Below are 21,996 nucleotides of genomic sequence, written 5' to 3'. Positions count from 1 at the left end.
ACTCACAGTAAACAGCAATCAGAAAAGGAAGGAAACAACAGAAAGGTTCAATTATATCACAGGTAGAAGGCCTGTGTATACCTTGGATACACTAAAATGAAATATATATATATATATGTTCCAGTAGTTTTCTTACATACTGACTTGAAGTATAAAAAATCCTGTAATTTACAGTGAATGGGAAAATGTCTCTCAAACCACATGGCTCTTATCTCTCTTCGTTATGCCAATAGTGAATTCACCAGCATGAGATGCAAGATTTTCCAATAAGAAACTTCCAGATGTAGCACTTTTTAATTTTTTCTTCGGATTGTGACTGCATTACCTGTATCTTATTATTATTAATTATTATTATTATTATTTATACTACAGTCGTGCCTAGGAGCCCTAATCACAGACCAAGAACCCACAGAACAAAAGGACAGCCTTGAGACAGAAGACAACAGATGGATACAGACAGATAGATGGGGAGTACAAGGAAACAATGAAACAATACTTGTCAGAATGATAAGCTGTGGTCACAGAACATCAGCAGCCTGATGGTTGACAAATATTTTGTAGACATCATGGCAAAGAAAAGTGTTAAGGAACGATTTCAAGGAGGATAATGAGATAGCTTTGTGGATGTTTACGGGGAGCTCCTCCTAAGCGTGGGGCATTATGGGAGCTGGGGTGAAAAAATTAAGAATTCTGTTTTAGCCATATTGAGTTTGAGCTGAGAGCTAGATGTCCAAGGGTGGAGCCCTATGGAACCCCACAGAAAGTTGAACAGGGGACATGAGAAGGATCCTCTGGAGGACATATTTAAGAAGCAATTAGAGAGGTACGAAGAGAACCAGAAGAGGACAGAATCATGGAAGCCACATGAGGACAAGAAGGAGAGCACGATTGACTGTGTCAAAGTGGCTGATGTGTCAAGGAGGATGAGGATGGAGTACTGGTTCTAAGCTTTGATTAGGAAGCGGTCCATTAGAGACTCTGGTGAGAATAGTTTCTTACAATACATTGTTACTCACATTGTCATCGCAATGGATAAATGTTTACAAGAATTATTTACACAAAATCCCCAAATTAAAACATTATCAAGGTTGCAAAGTCAGGCACGCAAAAGCTAGGAAATGACAGAATTCAGGTTGCATATACAACCTCCTTTTGCTTCCCCCCGCTTTGTGTGTATGCATAATAATTAAGGCTCCATGTCTGACACAAAGGTCACGGAAGTCATGGATTCCGTGACTTTCCACGACCTTTGTGACTTCTGCAGTGGCCAATGTGGCTGACCCCAGGGATGCATCTGAAGAAGTGGTTTTTTAACCACAAAAACTTATGCCCAAATAAATCTGTTAAGTCTTTAAGGTGCCACCGGACTCCTTGTTGTTTTTATGGATACAGACTAACATGGCTACCCCCGATATATGATAATTGCATCAGTAAACAGAGTATCGGGGATCAAAATGGTCAAATTCTGAAGCTCTTAGCAATGTTTTATTCAGGCCTTACTCAGGCAAAATTCCCTCTGAGGTTAATGAGAGTTTTGGCCTGACTAAGGACGGAATCAAAATGAGTAAACACTTTAGGATTTGGCCGAATATGTAGCTCAATCAGAGGAGTACAATGGTGACATACAACAGATTCTGTGCTACTGTGAAACGACAGAATCATTTTAACATGTTACCTTGGAGTTTATCTCTCCCTATTTCAAAGTGAAATGGCGAGCCACAAGCACGATGAACTACCGAGAAAATGACTAACTGTACAGAATTAACATGTATGAATCAGGAATAAAAAATAAGTCCTAAATACACTGATAAGTTGTGGTATAGTCTCCTCTCAATGCAATATATATAACTGGAAGATTATGCAATATATAATTAATATGCAATACGCATAATTATTGGAAGACTAAGGGTGAAATCTTGACCCCATTAAAGTCAATGGGGGTTGCCACTGATTTCTGTGGGGTCAGGATTTCATTTTAAGGTTTCTATTAGACTCAGAAATATATGTCAATGAATTTCACTGCCTGCAGAGAATTGTTTTAGCTTCAAAATCTTGTCTGGTTTTAAGAAGCATTTAAATGTTGATGCATTATCTTGGCACATTGAGATTACTTATTAATAAATATATTCTGCTACTCTTCATGTTGTGTATACTTTACTTTCTAAGTTGTCTCACTGAAATAAGTGGGATTACTTAAAGTGTAAGGTACTATGCAACCTAAGTAAAGGTGGCATAATCTGGACCTAAAACAAAGGTTAAACCAAACAACTAGAATATCCTTTTCTTGATTGTTAAAAGAAAATAAAGTTATATTTTTTTCTTACATAAATAATGAATTTAGTTAAAACATCTTTTGATATTTCTACTTTCCACATAGGTGGAGGAGAGGAAAAAACCCTTATCCTAAGTGTAATAAATCAGTCTACTCTATTTATCACTGCATACTTCAGTCACTGCATTGGAAAGTGTTTCTTCTGCTGTCCAGTTAGATCACACAAGCAGGTACCTTTATATCTGTTTGGAAAAAATATATATTAGCAAAGTTGGCTTTTGATAGTTTAGTCCAATTTGATTCTATTTCTGTAAATTAATGTTTGGGTTTTAGAGTAAAAAGGACAGGCTGTAGGTTGAAGCATGTGTGTTTGAACATTGGCACATTGTTACAGCTAGAAAGGAAGCTGCCAGATGGGACTCAAGATGTCCAGAAGACCATGAATGTTTCACTGGAGAGGGGAGAAAGAAGTTGAGAAAGGGAATGTCAGAGAGCACAGATGAGGAAAGGAAGCAGCTGGGGACAAGGACCTAGGGAGATATCAGAGTAGCATAATGAGACAATATAATTTCTTAGACTGTATAAAACATGTTTTAATTTGAGATTTTAAAAGAGATTGAGAAACACAGAAAGGATGTGTCATGGAGCTGGAGCTGCAAAGGAACAGTCTCTTGCATGAAGAGTGGCAAGAACATGTGGGGAAAGAGAGAGAAAAGGACTATGAGATAGGAAGAAAATTCCATGAAGGATTTTGAAAACAGAGAAGGCAATTTTGACAGATTCTGAATTGAATGGCCAGACAGTTGTACGTGCTTGAGGGTGGGAAGTAAAGTGATTTTTCCTCTTTGCATATTTTTGAGAAGATACGCAACAGATTCAGTGCAAATCTGATCCTGGAGACATGATATCATCTGGAAGGCTATAAAAGAGGGGGTCACAAATATATGAGGAGAGGAGATAAGGAGCAGGGACGAATATTTCAGTGGAGGGGATGTCCGACATGTATGGGAATTTGTAGAGGAGGAAACATAGATTTATTGAGAGGAGACACACACTTTTGTTTTTGTGAATGATATTTTGTAAAAAGATTTCTAATAATTTTGGGTGCTTTTTGTTTTTTAAAGATTAAAGCTTGTGTAACATACTTCCAAGATTTCTGTCAGTGCTAACCTTGATTGCCATGTTGAGTTACCCAGCTTGGCTCACGTCAAATACCCTATGCACAGCTTGTTGAAAAGTCTGAGGTGAACGTGTGGTGAACCATCTTACCTCTCTAATGTCCCTTTGATATTTACTGTTCATTTCTTCTGTTTTAATTAGATCCTTCCTGGCAGTCTCTGCTTCCTGCTCTACCTCCCCCACTCGGGAAGATAGTGCAGCCAAACGTTCCTTCATTTGTGCCATTTCATAATTTTGCTTTTCGAGCAGTTCCTGTAGTTCCACAACTTGACTGGCTTCATCATTTGAGTCTATAGAGCCATTTGATAGGCGCTGCAGGGAGAGAAACAACAGTATTCATCCATTATTTATCATATAATGTAGAAACTGCCTGAAGCATTTTTTAAACAAATCTGTCAGCAATTAAAAGACAAAAATATTACAGGCATTTTAAGTGTAAATAACATGAGATTCAGCGATACTAGTAAACAAAGGAAATAGAAGATATGTGCCCTGTTAAACTGTGCATTAGTTGTGTTTTAGAGTAACTGGGTGTGTAAATTGTGGTTATTTATGTACTGGGTCTTTTTTACAGGAAGTTGGCGCTATTCAATAGAATTCAACCTTCAGAGCAAGGAATCTCCATCAGGAGAGATGGAATTTTAAGACTTTAGTATTGTATATACAAATGATAAGGGAAGAAATGTAAACATAAATGATCAACTGTGTTTGGCACTGACACCTGAAGGACATGTGGAACTTCAGAACTCTGAAGTCCCTGCCTCCCAGCCCCTCTACTCAGCCAGCCAGATCACATTGCTAAAATTCACCAGAGAGCACACAAAATCTGCAGATGCACAGCAGCCCTCCAATGGCCCGTTTGTCTGGACAACTATAATGTTGAAAGTATGCACAGAAGAAACAACAAGGCTCCACCCTGTATATAAAATTAATCAATGAAGTTTGGGATGGCTCCCAAGAACCATCTCCCTAATCCCCAATCCCTAACAGAATGGTATGTTTATGGTGGACAGATATCTATTATGTTTGGGTGGAGTTGAGAAATATCATTCTGCAGGCTGATTCTGCTACTTTTTGTCCTCTCTTGAAGTCTCACTCCCAGTGTCTCTTCCTCCTCAGTGTTCATCTTCCTTGAAGTCTCTATTCAGCATCTCTTTTCACCCCTCTACCCAGCTAGGGTTGGCTGCTTCATATTTCTGCAACCCAGCTTCAGTGGGAAGGGAGACAATGAAGTAGCTGCTAAGTGTCTCCACAAAGAGAAGTGGGGGAGAGAAACAGCTAATGGGTTGCTGCAAGTTGCTGGAGTTCAATAGAGCAGCGCTATAAAAGCCACTTTGCATTGTCCCAGGCTGTCCAAGTGGAGCACAGGGGTGTTGGTCTTCAAGGATGTTGTCCATTGTCCACTGAAGAACCAAGTGTACACTACTGCATACATGGTGTATGTCTGCCTGTGCCCTGGCTAGAATCCATACTTCTGCCCATTGCTGCTTCTGCATTACCAGCATCGCTACATATTTATACAGTTGTGTCTATTTACAAATTCAAAGAAAATCACTTTGTTTAATTATTTTAATTATATTCTTGCTCAACTCAGCTATCAAATAAACCCAGACCATATAGTTACACTAAGACCATCTGCATTTCTGTGGATGACTGAATAAGATTATTTTACACTAAAGATTCATTAGATTAAAACAGCTCAGCTCCAAAATTACTTTCCTAGTGATTTGTGTAATGCTTAAACTGTATGTTAATTACTGAAACAAGTTGATCTACTTTGGGATACTACTGACTAATGACAATCGTAGAAGTTGAAAATCTTATTTCCATTTGATTTTGTTGGACAGAATGATTTTAATTACAGCGTTTGCATACGATTACCATTCATATGCTGCAACTGCATAGGAAAATAAAAATACTACCTGGCCACAATATTAAACACATTACCACTGTCTTTTGTTCCAGTGTATGAACTTTATGTAATTTCTCCACTCATAGTTATTATAATGTTACTTTTAGGGCCTTATTTTTATTCAGTAATTTCAGCAATTTTGACAGATGGAGTAAGTCATAGACAGATGGACAAACTTTATCATGTGTTTACCTTGCCATATTATTCCCTAAATGGATTCAGATGAATTGAAGCTAAAATATAACTAAGCAACCATCCAATATGAAACATGAACACCATCCGGTCACTTGATTTACGTGACCAAAAACATAACAACTTCATCATCAGTAAACTTTCATTACTAACAAGTGTACATTCACCAGCAGTTTCTGTGAAAAATAATTGTGAAAGTGAAAAGAATAATTGCACCATTTTTCTTTGAGAGATTACAATAATTTTAAAAATAGAAATAAAGAAATCAATGATCTAAAAATGTTGAAGTAGATGACTAAGGGATAGATTTTTAAAGGTAGGTAAGTGCCTAACCCCCATTGATAACTCCCAGATATTTCATGGTTAAGTTGAGTCATTATAGTAAAAGGTTATATGTCTTGATCAAAACTGGCTTGCAAGATACTTTTTCCTGTTGTTCAGCTCTGGTAAGAATTTGCTGAATGCAGTTAGTCGAAAACCAACATATTCATGTTCTCTTTTATTTCAATAAGTTGACATTCAAAGAAACACATCTAGTGCCATTAATCATTGTTTTCTTTTAGAAACCACATGCAACACTGAAATAACAGTAATGGGTACTTACTTTCCCCTCTCACCACGCTACATGTTCTCCATCCCTCTGGTTCTCTCTCCACTGTCATCCAGACAACAACAACAACAACAACACACACACATGGGGAGGAGGGTCTCTCTTGGCTAAAAATCAATACCTTTCTTAACACCAATATGAATAAATCATGTCTAGTTTGAGTGGTGTAACATGTACCTAGATCAGTTTTATGGCAGTTTCAATAAGGTATTTTTCATTAACTTGACCGTACAACTGGAATGTGTTAAAGGAACATTTTGATTGCTATGTACCAGTACATTTCAAGCCATCTGTCATTTACAAGAGACTTAGAACACACTGTAGTTTCACTCTGTCCCTCACCCAAAGGAGAGCAACATTTGGTTGTCAAGTCAACCAAGAGAAGAGAAGAGAGCCAATACCAGTGACCAGATATTTTAGGACCTTTGTAGGGTTTGATCCAGCACCCATTGAAGTCAATGGAAGACTTCTGTCTTGGATCCCAGAACAAGTGAGTCAGACTTCTTAATATTTTTCTTCACTATTGGATCAGATATGAAGATCCATAGGTCATTGTGGAGATGGGAGGAAACAGAATAGCAGAAGTGATGTTAGTAGAGATTAACAAAGGAAAGACTGAAAGCCAAGCACAGAAGCCAGGTGAAGTCTGAGGTGTGAGAGCAAAAGGAAACTGAGATCAAATCAAGAGAGGATAGGAGCTATGAGCTCAGAGGACATTATGAACCTGAGACAGACAGATAGGCAAATAGGAGGTGCAAGGTAGGGAAAAATGGAAAGAGAGCCAAAAGAAATCTCCAAAGACCCTGTTTCCATCCTAAGCAGAGGTGCAGGTTCCAGGAAAGTTAATTTAAATAATATTTTAAAACAGCGTTTCTCAAACTGAGGTAAGTAGATCCTTGGGGGTCCCCCAGTGTACTCCAGAGGGGCTGCGAGCCCCACTGATTAACTCCTCCCCCCTCCCTACCTCATCTCCATCCTCCCCCTCCCTCCCAGTGCCTTCTTCACACCAGCTGTGCCCCAGCGTGAAGGAGGTGCTGGGAGAGAGGGGGAGGAGTGGGGACCCTGGGTCCGTGCCAGTCCCGGAAGCGGTCAGCATGTTCCTGAGGCCGGGGGCAGGGCCAGAGGGTCTCCATGCGCTGCTCCCGGCCCAAGCGCCAACTCTGCAGCTCCCATTGGCCGGGAACTGCAGCCATTGGCCGAGATCAGTGCACGGAGACCCCTTGGCCCACTTCCTAGGAGCCGCTGCCAGAGGGATGTGCCGGTCGCTTTTGGGAGCCGCCCAAGGTAGCGCCACCCCCCTCACCCTCTCCCGCACCCCAAACCCCAGCCCAGAGCCTGCACCCAAACTCCCTCTCAGAGCCCGCACCCCCTCCTGCACCCAAACTCCCTCCCACAGCTGCACCCCATCTTCCTGCCCCAGCCGTGAGCCCCCTCAAGCACCCAAAATCCCTCCAACACCCAAACTCCCAACCCAGAGCCCTCACCCCACACCCCCCTCCCACACCCAAATTCCCTCCCAGAGCCCATACACTTCACCCCCTCCTGCACCCAAACTCTCTCCCAGAGCCCGCACCCCCTCCTGCAACCCAACCCCCTGCCCCAGCCTGGTGAAAGTGAGTGAGGGTGGGGGAGAGCAAGAGATGGAAGGAGGGGGGATGGAGTGAGTGGGGGCGTGGCATCAGGGAAGGGGGTGGACTAGGGGCATGGCCTCGGGAAGGGGTGGGGCAAGGGTTGAGCAGTGGGGCTTGGGGGTCCACAAAAATTTTAAATCAAACTGGGGGTCCTCAGGTTGCTAAAGTTTGAGAACCTCTGTTTTAAAATGTATTTTAGGTTCTGAAAACCTTTTGTACTTCAAATTATATGTATTGTATGCAGCAGGGGCTCTCAAACTGGGGGTCGGGACCCCTCACGGGGTTGCAAGGTTATTGCATAGGGGTCATGAGCTATCAGCCTCCACCCCAAACCCCACTTTGCCTCCAGCATTTATAATGGTGTTAAACAGGGGTGTATCATAGCCCCCTGTGCTCTTTAACATCTTCTTTCCTGATTCTTCATGCATTTAAAGACAGTAATGATGGCATTATCTTCAAACCAGACTAATTCCCTGCTAGATGGTTTACATCACAAGGTTTAGAGTGAAAACCAAGGTGAAAGAGCTGGGTTTTGAGAGATTTCCTATTTGTGCCTGATGCGGCCATGGTTGCTGTAGTGAGGTAGTGTGGGTCTCTGCTGCCCCAAGAGAGACGAGCCCCTCTGGACACCAGAGTGGGCGGATCCAGAAAGCCCTGAGCCCACCCTCCAGAGGATCAGGTGTGGCACAGGAAGTATAAAGACCCAACCCAGAGCTCAGTGGGAGAGCAGCCACTGGGGAGGCCAGACGCCTCCGGCCTACCTCCTGGTTGGGAAACCCCAGCGACCTGCGGTGGACCCAAGGGCTGGCCGAGCCTGCCCCAGGCCAGCTACCTGGAGGAGTTGCCGAGCCTGTCCCAGGCCAGCTACCCGGAGAGTTGCCGAGCCTGCCCTGTGCCACCTATCCTGAGGAACCCATGGTGCAGGACCCCCCTGAGGACACCACTCTGACCCAGGTACCTCAAGAGGGGGAGTCCGGAAGTAGCCCGGGGGCAGCTGACCCTAGTCTGGCTGCGACACTGCCAGAACCCATGTCAGTGTGTTGCGGCCAAGATCCCCACTGACACAGCAGTGGGTCTTCTGCTGCTAGGGCCCTGGGCTGGGACGCAGTGGAGTGGGAGTGCCTGCGTCCCCCCTGCCACCCAACTTGCAGGTGGCAATCTCCCCCTCTCCCAGGCCTTCAGACGTAGGGCCTGGGCTCACTGTTTATATACTGTTATTGCTCAGCCCCTGAGGGCCTGAGCACCTGACTCACCATTGCCCCGCCCTGACCTAGGGCCTGGGCTTATGACTAACTGTGTTTATTTCTTCCCTCACAGAGGAAGACCCTGTGGCCAGACTAATTCACTGATAGGCCTCCTCCTGAACTTAGTGAGACAGTGGGGGGTCCCTGCCACTCCAGAGAGAGACTAGCCCCAGCTAACCTCTCTACAGTTGCCCACAGCAAATCTTCTCTGCAAAATCTCTTGGGCAGTTTTTCTGCATCATTTAACAGGTTTTGGTAGACAATTAGCTTCAAGAAGACTGTGATCATGTACCAAAGGGTGGAAGAACCAATGCCTCCCATTACTCTGGAGGGTAAATCTTTTGGTGTCATTGACAGCTTTTGCTTCTTGGGTTCTATGATCAGCAGGAAGCTTGACATTCAGATTGAACTGTCTAACAGAATCAGAATTTCAGGCCATTACAGAAATGTGCATGGAATAACAGCAAACTATTGACTAAGGTGAAAATGTGAATCTGCAAGACTTGTGTGCTGTCATCCCTGCTTTATGTTTCAGAAATGTGGACTACATATGCTAGGCACTTCAGCAGACTGAACAGCTTCCATATGAGATGCCTGCACAAGGTCCTGAAAATAAAGTGCGAAGACAAAATACCAAACACAGAGGTGCTGGAGTGCACAGGACTGACACATTTAGAAACCACTATTAAGAAGAGGAGATTGCGATAGCTTGGTCATGTCAGAGGAACGGGAGGAGACCGTATCCCCAAAAATATTTTGTACAGAGAGATTCGTGACAGCTCCAGAAAGCGAGGTCACCCTTTATGGCAGTACCAAAGTATGTGTAAAAATGATATGAAGTTGTTCAACATCAACGTAGAAAGCTGCACGGAGTGCACAGAATCCCATCCAATCTGGAGGAAATGTCGGGCACTGGGTGCAGCTCAACATGAAGCAGCTTTGATTCAGAGGATGGAAACAAAATGAGAAAGAAGAAAGCAGCCCTGTAATCTTCATTTCCAACTGAGATAATACATGGATCTATGGAATTTGTAAAAAGCTGAGTCTCTCTCAAATTGGGGTTGGCAGCCATAAGTTAATGATATTCACTTCATATTACATAGTATTATAGGACCAGAGGGACAAAGAGAATCAGCAAAAGTTAATTTAACATCACTATATTAAAAAAAAAAAAGCAAAAGCAAACTCATGGCAGTGACTGAGAAACCAAAATCACAGTCCATATAAAGTGGTGCAGAGATAGAGTCTCCTCACAAAAAAGCTTTTATAGCTGTCCAAATATAGCAATAGTAGCCAGGAGGAGAAACAGAACAGAGATGAAAGAATTATCAAGCAAATCTGATGGCAGAGATAGTATTAGTTACAACAGACGAGGCATACCACAGAGAAAATCAAAGTTCAAAAATACCCTGTGGGAGCAAGTGCCATGGAGGGCAACAGGGATTAAACAAGAAAAAAGATCCAGAGAAAATATCTTCAAATTGCTAGTGGTGTATGGGAGGAGGAGGAGGGGAATGTAATGCCCATATTCCCTAAAGCTGAATAGCATGAAAAGAAAACCAACATCATTAGTGTGGGATTTTTTTTCTCTCTCTAGATCAAAAGCACAGCAGCAATGCAATCTGCTGTTTGTATAGGCAACATATATAACAAATATATAACAAATTCAGCAGTGGGAAGGAGGATAAACACATGGGACCACAGTAAAATTCCCTCAGACCGTCCCTTCCCCCCATACAACAGCATGAGAAAAGTATCTGCCTACTGGGCTATTAGAAGGGAGGAATGAAGATAAAAGCAAGACCAAGAATAGGTACAAGACAAGACCCACACTGAATACCTTAACTTCTTTCAATACGTTTCATATCCACACTTCAGTCTAATCCAATAGTACTGCTGAAGGGAAAGCTGTGTTACAGAGATCACACAATGTAACAACTTAAAACAACAGTAAGGACAGCAGACTACAGTAGTTACCAAATTAAATATAAAATTGTCCAAGTTAGTGATGGTGAACGTATTCCTTTTTAATTTTGTAAAAGACAAGATATGAGGAAAACACAGAAATATTCAGTTTCACCGTGACAAATGCTGAGGTGCTTTATGCCTATTTTGCTTCAGTCTCACTAAAAAAGTTAATGGTGACCAGATACTCAACACAATTAATACTAACAACAAGGGGGAAGGAACACAAGCCAAAATAGGGAAAGAACAAGCTAAAAAATATTTAGATAAATTAGAAGTATTCAAGTCGGCAGGGCCTGATGAAATTCACCCTAGGGTACTTAAGGAACTAGCTGAAGCAATCTCAGAACCATTAGCAATTATCTTTGAGAACTCCTGAAGAACGGGTTAGGTCCCAGAGGACTGGAAAAGGGCAAACAAAGTACCTATCTTTAAAAAGGGGAACAAACAGGACCTGGGGAATTATATATCAGCCTAACTTTGCTATCTGGAAAGACACTGGAACAAACTATTAAACAATCAATTTGTAAGCACCTAGAGGATAATAGGGTTGTAAGAAGAACAGGAGTACTTGTGGCACCTTAGAGACTAACAAATTTATTTGAGCATAAGCTTTTGTGTGCTACAGCTCACTTCATCGGATGACAAATACCCAGCATGGATTTGTCAAAAACAAATCATGCCAAACCAACCTAATTTCCTTCCTTGACATGAAGAACAGGAGTACTGTTCTTTTTGCGGATACAGACTAACACGGCTGCTACTCTGAAACCTTCCTTGACATGGTTACTGGCCTCCCGGATGGGGGGAAGCAGTAGATGTAATATATCTTGATTTTAATAAGCCTTTTGACACAGTCCCACATGATATTCTCACACACAAACTAGGGAAATGCAGTCTAGATGAAATTACTATAAGGTGGTTTATGATTTGCTGCCAAACTGGGAGGGCATATCTAGTGAGGTCCGTCAAGGATCAGTCCTGGGTCTGGTACTATTCAATATTTTTATTAATCACTTGGATAATGGAGAGAAGAATATGCTTATAAAATTTCCAGATGACACTAAGCTGGGAGGGGTTGCAAGCCCTTTGGAGGACTGGATTAGAATTCAAAAGGATCTTGACAAATTGGAGAATTGGTCTGCAATCAACAAGATGAAATTCAATGAAGACAAGTGCAAAGTACTTCACTTCATCATCATCATCATCATCATGTTCCCATTACGCCTCTGGTGTTTAGGGCAGTGACGAAGCTCCTTCGCTCCTGTCTGTTTCTGGCAAGTCTTTCAATGGTTCACCAGATGTGCCCCAAGTTTTTCAGCTCAGCTTCCACAGCTCTTCACCATGTTGTTTTCGGCAGCCTTGTTTTTGCTAGGCTTCACAAGCCTTCACTTCATAAGTGAAGACAAAGTGCTTCAGTTAGGAAGGAAAAAATCAAATGCACAACTACAAAATGGGAAATAACTGGCTACGTGGTAGTATTGTTGAAAAGAAACTGGGGGTTATACTGGATCATAAATTGAATATGAGTCAACAGTGTGATGCAGTTGTGAAAAAGCAGGCCAAAGAAAAGGAAATAATATGTGAAGAAAGCCCTGGCAGCCCTTTTGCTGTTGACATATATGACAAACCCAGAAGCATCTCCAAAGCAGAAAAAACTACTGCCTAAGAGAGACTGCCAAAGAGCCAGATGTTGCTGCTAGAATAGCATATTCCAAAGCTTGGCCTCTGGGTTTTGTGACTTCTCAACTGAAGAGAAAGCAGAGAAGTACTGGATAGCAAAGTAAATGGCACGGCCTTTTGAAATGAATAAAATACTGTAAATAATTTTAACCAAATTGTTTCAAATTTAAAAGATTCACCAAAATTATGAAATAAAATATTAAAGAAATATGCATTGTTATATATCATGGATGAGAATGTACACTAAAATCATATAGCACTATAAAATAATATGAGAAAAAAGGTCAAGGAAATTCAGTCATACATGAAATTAAACAGAAATAAATCACTAATAGCCACGCATTACCACCAGATCTGAGAGCTGGATCGTAGATGAGCAGTTTCGTAGAAACATTTTCTAATCCTAGGGTTTTATACTAACACCCATTAACATAGTCTCTGAGGGGCTTTAAAATTAAGTAGATTGGTAAAACAATGTCTCTAGTGAACTTCATGAATTCTTTAACTCTTCTACCTTCTATGGTTACAGAATACCCACTTGTAGTTCCTGAGGATTTTTTGGTGGTGGAGGAACATGGCTGTAAATGACAATCTAGTAACAATGGAAATAAAGATACTGCTGACCAGGAGGGAGCTGTAACGTTTGCCAGTTGTGTCAATTTTCAGGGATGTGTCACCAGCACCACTCCAAACAGCTGGGGAGTTTCAGTTAGGAAAACAGTCTGCTGTACTGTCGTAACCGAAAAGGTGCTACCTAGGGCAGTGAATGTTTAGTGTCTGTTCAACGTGCCAGTGCAGGTGGTAGGCTCACAGTCCATCTCTGGCAATACACATCCTAGGGTTTAGTTTTCACTAAGGAAAAATAGAGGGATTCAGACTGGAACAAAGAAATAACAGGAGGGGAAAAGGCAGCGCAGCAATAAGGAGCATGGGGCATGATCTCTAAACTACTGTTGCTACAGTAGATCAGGGAGGCTAGAGATCTGTGACTCATACTAGGAACATCTGGCTCTAGCTGACTGAGCCCAAGAATGTCCTGCCTCCATTCCCCATCCTTCAGGGGTAACATCTTGGCCCAGGGCAACAGGATTGCACTATTCAATTAAGCAAAACTCTTCCTCCATAGTTGATTATCCTCAAAAAAGGTGGTAGTTACTGCCATTTAAAATGAGAGTGAAAGTGCCATTTAGGTCAGCCTTTCAGAGAACTGCTGACTATGACTGCTGAGGTGTAACAATCATCCTCTTCAGTGTGTATCTTACATTGTGCTTGCCTTCTGCAGAGGAGTTCCCAAACATTTATTGTGGAAGTAATGATGCGCTCAGAAGCAGAACTCATTAAAAAACCTATCACATATTTAAGACTCATACTTCTATCCAGTGTGCAAATGTAAAAAATGAAGCAGAGGGGTAGGGTGGGAAGGTAAAACATTCCAGAAGATTTGGGGAAAATGTCCCTAAAATAACTAATTTTAGGCACTGGAGTTTGAAAATGTTGGCCTTAGTCTTAAGAAAAAACACAAATTACCCTCAGCAATGGTAGTTACACAGATGATCCCTTCTACCTGAAGAGTGATCAAAAAAGTCAGAACATCACCAACAGAACTTACAAGGAAAGCCAAAAGAGACATACTTCCCAGGTCATCATACAACAAAGGAACCAATCTTAATTATTCAGTACAGGAATCGGAAGGGAAATGAAATAAATACTATCAGATGAGGTCATATTATGCCAATCACCTCTCTTTAGACTAAGGCCTGGGCTACACTGGTGGTGGCGTGTTGAACTAAGATATGCAACTTCCGCTACGCTATTCACGTAGCTGAAGTCGAAGGATCTTAGTTCGAGTTACCTGGCTGTCCTCACAGCAGCAAGTTGACCACAGCGACTCCCCGTCGACTCCGCTTACTCCTCCTGCCGAGGTGGAGTACAGGCATCGATTTGGGAATCGATTTATGGCGTCTAGACGAGACGCGATAAATAGATCCCCGATAGATCGATCGCTACCCACCGCCTCAGCGGGTAGTGAAGACGTACCCTAAGTGTAGGATGAAATTGGCAAAGGTAAAATTTAATATTGCCTCACAAAATAACAAAGTTGATAGTTACTAGTGTGGTCAAAGTGGTGGACTAAATTAATGGCCACTGCCCTGTCTGTTTGAAGGAAAACATATATTAGAGAGTCCTAATGAAAACATCCGTTTTGTGAAAAGAAGGCATAGGAGAATTAGAAAATGTGCCACCAAATGAGGTGTTAAACATTACTTCACTGCTTTCATCACAATAGAGCAAATTAACTCCTAAATCAGAAAAAAAAAATTCTGATAACACCGCCCAGTGCTTTGGGCCAAGCTCACAGTATGTTTTTTTTTTAAAAAGGAAAAATCCAGCCCTTGATCAATAAACTAATCACAAACAGGATAAAGCATACATGACAGATATTTAGCTTTCAGCAATGAACCTTGTGAGATGGTTGCTACACAAATAGTAAAGATCACACAATTATAGCTTTAAAACAGACTGATCAATACACTCAGAGGAGTGTACAATGACACTCTTCCTTAATAAGAACATAGCAGGAGCCGTTTAGGAAATCAAGGGGAAAATAAATAATAATGATGAATTTTACTTATATAGCACAAGCTAAGAACCACAAAGCATGTTACAAGCATTAATTAAACAAACCTCACAAGCTCCATGTGACATAGATTAATAAACCCCATTTTACAGGAAGGAACTATGGTGAATATGAAGCACAGAGAAGTTAATGCCCAAGTTTTCAAAGTGTCACGTATTCAGGGATTTGGAGCAATCAAATTTTTGAATTGCTCCACTCCAGCTCCTCTCCGGCACCAATAGTGACTGCTCCAGCTCCGCTCCAACTCCGCTCCGCACTCCAACTCAAATTAATTTTTAACTACATAAAAAAGTGCATACTGTAATTTTGAAAAAAACATTATTTTTATTCAGACTTTTAAAACAATTTAAATGTCATCAACAATGATAAAAACTAGAATCATTCATAATTCATTCTGTAAAAAATTATTGCAGAAATCAAGTCGTATTTCATAGCCTGCCGCAAATCATTTAAAATTAACTTTAAAACTGAAAACAGTCACTCTATACTAGCTTGAGTTGTTGGCATGCTCGAAGCAATTCTATAGGCAGCCTGAATGCAGTGTGGGTAGCTGTGAATGGCCTCAAAAACAGACTTAACTTTTAGCCTACTAATAGACTCCATCGCCTCACAATCTTCCCAAAAGTTTCTCTCAAATAATGCTTCATTACAATTATGAATCGCAGAAACTCGCCGGCGTCTTTCTTGCTTATCCAATACCTTTTTGAAGGCGTCATCTTCTGAAGAATTGGTGCTTGAATTATCTCCATTTCCCTGTGATGGTTGAAGACATCCCAGGGATGGATGCTCAAACAAGTTCAGAGTGGAGACGGAAGTTTGAGAACAGCCTATTTCTGAAGGATGTGAACTTTCCGAAACCGCAAATTTGATTGTTGATGACTCCTTTTGTTGTGTTTCGTTTTCTTCAACCTCTTTCACTGAGTTCAAACGTAGCAACAGATTTTGTTTTTTGAGTTGTTGAGCAATATCAAGGAGCCCTTCCTTTGCCTTTGGTATTTCCCTTGAGGGAAGAAGAATCTGATATCATGGGTCAACATAAACTCCAGCAAGGAAATGAATATTGTCAAAAAGCTTCTTGTTGCGTTTCTGCATGGAGGATAGAATTCCTTCTGCAATTTGTCCACCATTTTCTTGCAAGAATTTTGACAGTTTTCGCCATTCCTTCATTAAAACTCCCAGGGTTACATTGACAGCTTGAAGATTCATTGTTTGGTTTGGCTTTGCAAAGAGGTCTCGCAGGCTCTTCACTTCATCCCATTCAGCTTTTGTTAACTTGAGTTCTCTTGTTCCAGCAGCAGCCACTTGTTCACAGTAAGATTGAAAAATGAGAAGCTGATCAATCATCACAAATATTGAACCTCAGTGAGTCACAGTATCCAATGATTGAGTTACCCCATGTAGATCAAGCAGAACACTTTGAATACTTGGGGTTCGTAGTTTGACAATGACTTGTCGAATTTTTGCCAGAAATTTCTTCGCATGTTCTTTGTTCAGTCCATCCCAGATTGCCAACTGAAGAGTGTGAATACCACACCACATCAGCTGGACTTTTGAGTGGTCCTCATGAAGCCATGTTGGAAGTATGAGGGTAGGGTCATTAACCCATTGCACAGCAGCATCCATGTTGAGTTCGATTTCATCCATTCCTTTAGTTCCTTCATCAGGCAAAATAGCTTCAGTTCTGTTCACATCCCTGTTCTCAGAGGTAGAAATGGTTTCATTGTCCTCGCTGAAATTTTTGACGGCACACATCATGTTTGCTGCATTGTCAATGCATATGCTCAGCACTTGCATTTCATTGATCCCAAATTTTTCTAAAATAGCTTTTACTTGACTTTTCATGTACGAAGAATTGTGATGCCCTTCAGTGTCAATTATGTCCAAGATTTTTACCACAGCTTTATCTTTTCCTTCTTTGTAGTACTGAGCATTGATTGCAAGGAAATTTCTGTTTCCACGGGTTGCTGCATCCATTTTTAGGTAGCACAATTTTTGCTCCAAAGCTTTCTTGAGCTCTTCACAACCAGACTCCGCTGTGCTGACAACTAAATGATGAACCGCATCGTGCCCCATCGAAACGTCAAGCTGCCGACCCATTTCACCTGTAATTTTTTGGAATTCTTTGTTCTTTAGCCTGAAGGTAGTGAGCGGTGTTGAACTCAAGCAAACCATTTCCATCAGCCCTTCACAGAAAGTATTGGTATCCATGGTGACTGTAACCTTTGAGGACTTCAAATATGAGTCAAGTTTTGTTTGCTCAATTTTGGGTTTCTTTTCAGATGAAGCTCCGCAAAAAATCTTTTCTCCAGGAGTTTTCAAAGAGCCAGATGAACGTCGTTTAGCCGCATCAGCTTTCTGTTTTGCCTCATCTTCCTGGTCCTTTTTTGTAACCAGAGCCGCATAGTTTTCAGGATGGTTACGTTTTACATGCCGCCAAAGGTTGAAATTTTTCATGGCACTTGCTTCACTTGTCTTGAAGCTGCATGGTTTGAGCTCGCCATTCACTTCCTTTTCCACCTTGCACATTGCCGATTTCTTCTTTGCTTTTCCCAAAAGCCCAAATTTGGGCTTTTCAAATTCAAAAGTAAAGACGTCATTGAATCAGCTATCAATCATGGGGGGAAGATTTGATTTTTTTGTTGAAGCCATGGCCAAATCTTCTTGTGCTGCTACGGCATCCAAATGTTTCTTGTTATGAACTTAGAAAAGCAATGAACAAAAGCATTACATTTTTTTATAATGTACCTGCTTGTGATATCTTAACCACTTAAGGTACTTCGAATTTATTTTGGATTTTCTGGACAAATTTTCAGAAATATGTTTTTGCTTCATCAGCTTGAATAGATTATACAAGATAGAGCAAAAAACTAGTTCTATCTTGTATAACGTTTCCAGCCTGATGTAGGAAAAACACATTTCCGAAAATTTGCTCTCTTTACTAAAAGGACTATGCTTGCAATTTTAATCTGCTTTCCCGTTAAAGTTTATTTCCAATGTTCTATCATACAATATCATTCAAATAAAATTATTTCAACTACAGGCATTGTGAACTGGGGGGACTGGGCCAATTTATTTAATATTTTTTAAATCTTTGACTATTTAACAGATACGACCCTGGAATATGATTTAATGCTAAAACATGCATTAAAATGGTACTCTTAATTTATTTTGTATAATTAACCGTTTCCGAGAAAACTGTTTAAAAATTTTAGTCTGCTTAGATGCTTAGAATGATACAAACAATTTTACTTATTACTTATTTTTCAACTTTGGAACCATAAATCTTAAATGTAATAATAAACAATAACCATAATTATTAACTTATTAGGGAACATAATATTACCGCTCGTAGCCAGGGGCAGTTGACAACAAGCCTTTCTTGAAATATGAAATAAAAATGACCAACCACCAGTTCAGGGCACCTATGGTTTAAATAATTTTGGATAATGTAATATGGTAGCACATACTAACTCTAAGACACAGACATAATTTCATTACTTTATATTAAAATGGTTTTGAGATATTAATCAGAAATTAACTTTTCATCACCTCCTTGAAGGGATTGTAGTTCCCTTAGGAAGAATTTTAGGACACATGTTCACAGAAATGTTTTTTCTTAAAATGACCTAAGGATTCACCCCCAAAGTTGTGTTGGACATTTTCCAATCACTCTGGATATATCACAAAAATCACTCCTAATTTATGCAAAAATGTTTACTGCATATTTATATGCCTGCTGCACGCGACTTTTTCAGTAAATTTAAAATTACAAACAATGCTACCAAAACACCGTTGAACAGATGACATATAAAATAAGTCCACCAGAGTGATACGAGAGCATGTACAAATGAACAAATATACCGGTAACGGCAGCCTGTGTGAGAAATGAGCTTAATTGGTTAATATCTCTTGGGATATCTTAATATATCAATAAACAAAAACATTATTTTTTTTCAGTATTCCTGTTTGTGATATCTTAAATGTTGCGTCTTGCATTGCACTTTTCCGTAATCGCAGCACTCAGTGCGTCTTGTTGATCAACCCTTACAAAAGAAGTATCAACACATACTAATCTAACTATCTAACTAACCTACACGAGCACGTACTTGCCTAACCTTGGTACAAGGGTGGGAGCAGTCAGCAGTGTTGCCGGATGTCTGATAATTATCTGATTCTTTAATAAAACAAATCTCCAAAAAACTTTGTAATTTTGTATCTGTACATTAAATCTTGATTTTGGCAGAAGTGAGAATAAAAGTGGGAAAGTAGATGTTAATATCAATTGTTATACAATCTGAAACTTTTTGGCACCTTTAGGACTTTCTTGCTAAATATCATTTGTAAAGTGGTAAAGTAGATGCTAATATCAATCGTTATACAATCTGAAACTTTTTGGCACCTTCAGGACTTTCTTGCTAAATATCATTCATTTTGGATTGAAAATGAAAAAAAAACCCAAAAACTGGAGCAGTGGAGCAGTCAAGGTTTTCTGTGCTCTGGTTCCGCTTCAGCTCCGGGCAAAAACCTGCAGCTCCATTGCTCCGCGTTCCAGCTCCAGGCTCCGCGCCAAAGCCCTGCACGTATTTGTGGGTATTTCAATTTTTGGGTGCCCAAATGGATATACCTACTTTGTTTTTATTTTTGTTTGTCAGGGGTACTGAGAATGAGCATCTGCAAGTCCCACTGAATTCAACTGGAGCTGTGGGCTCTCAGCACCTCTAAAAGTCAGGCCCTAGGTGTCCAAATAAGGAAGCCCAAAATTAGAGCTCATTTTTAAAAAATTGAGCCTAGGAGACTTACACAAAATCATACTGGAAGTCTGTGGCAAAGATGGAATAGAACACAAGTCTCCTGACTCCCACCCTTGTGCTTTACCATCACACCATCTTTTCAAGACCATTGTATAACCGCCATTCTAATTGTAGTACGGAATGCTTGAGTCCTTAATCAGCCTGAGTACCTGAAGCACAAGAAAGATAGATCTAAAAAGAAGTATATGATGTTAATCCAGATGAACAGCTGCAAAGTATAGGCAATATAGTAGCCCAAATGGAAGTGATAACTGTACTGTGGACAAAAACAATAAGAGCAGAACCAGTAAATCACAGTATAAAACAGAACATTGAAAAAGACTATACCCCAAAATAGTAGCACTATACCTGATGTGTCTGAAACACTTCTTGGAGACTGTTTGTCTCCTTATGAATGGAGGCCTTCTGTCTTCACTGTACTGGAACCGCATTCAGCAACAGTTCTCCTCCTCTCTCCAGTTTCTAAGAATTCTCTCACAACTTCAATAATCTATTTCACATTCTGACAAATGAACCTTCTTCTATCTGAACCTTTTTCTTTTCTTTCAAGATCACAAACACTGTTGCTAAAATCATCTTCCTTTCCCAATACTCTGTTTCACTTCTCTCTTCAAACACTCCTTTATTTTCCTCTCACCTTCTATATTAAGCTCAAGTTTTTTATTCTCACCTTCAAGGCTTCAGGTAACTACCTCTGTCCACCTCTCAGCTCCAATCTGCTGTTTTTCCTTCTGATGCCTGTGAGCTTCCGCCTTACTATGCTCCTAAATGCTCCTTTCAGAAATAAAATGGGTTGCTTGATAGATGGGCATTTTCCCTCATTGCTGGTCCCATCTTTGAGCTACTGGACCAGACTATTCCATCCCACTCCCAGACTGCTTACCTTCACCAGAGTACTTCTCCCTCTCTTACTACTGGCTGTGTGTTGAAGTCATTTCTGAAAGCTTATTCAGAAGAGATAGAACAGCACCTTCTGATTCCCCAAAGCAAGAGCTGCTCAGCTCACAAAACAAAGTCCCACAAGCAACAAAACCTACCTGCTCTGACCAACTGTTCCTCTCTAGTAGTCTCACCAGCTCAGCAAAAGTAATAATAAGCTTGAGGCCTCTCTCTTGCACCATATCATCTAGTCAAGCTCAGCTATCCAAGCTGTTAGCCATCATTTAGTTTGAAATCTAAACTCCAGGCTCCCTAGCCCAGATAGTAAGAAAGAGACATTATTTTACTGGGTTGTGGGGTATACAGTATATATAGATTTCTGTGGGATAGGGGAAGGGGAAAGAGATGGGGGAAAGAGTTGATTTCTTGGGAAACAAAAGGGATTTGACTGAAAAGTTTATTTATATAGTGAATGCGCCACTTGCGAGTAATACGTCCATCCCAATCTCTTGCCAATAAAAACCTCCATAACCACACCATCAAATATGCACCATACATACACACATAGTCCCTACCCCTCACCAAAACACACACACGATATCTTACGAAAGATTCTTTAAGGTAGAATTTTGAGGACTGGCCAAGAATTATTGGTTGGGCTTCTGTAGCCTTCTTCCTTTACACTTGGAACTCCTTACCTCTACATGTGTGCCAAACAATCAGTCTCGCCATTTAAATCCTCCTCAGACACATACTTCTTCAATGAAGCTTACCAGTATTAATCCACCAAAGGAAGTAGTTAATTTTAAAATTCAAAAAGACATCTGCACTGCTTTGAGACGAACCCTCCATCTGATTATCAACTCTATTTTGTGTCTGAAGTGTATTATCTGTCTAATTTAGAATGTGAACTCTTTGAGGCAAGGTTCATGCCTCCCACTACGTTTTATACATCAAGCGTACTGATTGCACTCAATAAA

At 40.7% G+C, this 21,996-nt stretch overlaps 1 protein-coding gene across 5 annotated transcripts in view; it reads right to left on the bottom strand.

Moving 5' to 3' along the window:
* PPFIA2 (PTPRF interacting protein alpha 2) overlaps positions 1 to 21,996 on the bottom strand; it is a 610,761-nt gene that overhangs the window by 130,486 nt on the left and 458,279 nt on the right. For all 5 annotated transcript variants that reach the window (XM_043547102.1, XM_043547080.1, XM_043547089.1 and 2 more), the window contains one exon: positions 3,542 to 3,763. In XM_043547102.1, coding sequence (XP_043403037.1) covers positions 3,542 to 3,763 — 222 coding nt within the window. The remainder of the gene's footprint in view (positions 1 to 3,541; positions 3,764 to 21,996) is intronic.

Source organism: Chelonia mydas, chromosome 1 (genome assembly GCF_015237465.2).
Source record: "Chelonia mydas isolate rCheMyd1 chromosome 1, rCheMyd1.pri.v2, whole genome shotgun sequence".
Lineage (NCBI taxonomy): Eukaryota > Metazoa > Chordata > Testudines > Cheloniidae > Chelonia > Chelonia mydas.
This window is presented reverse-complemented; position numbering and strand designations above follow the sequence as displayed.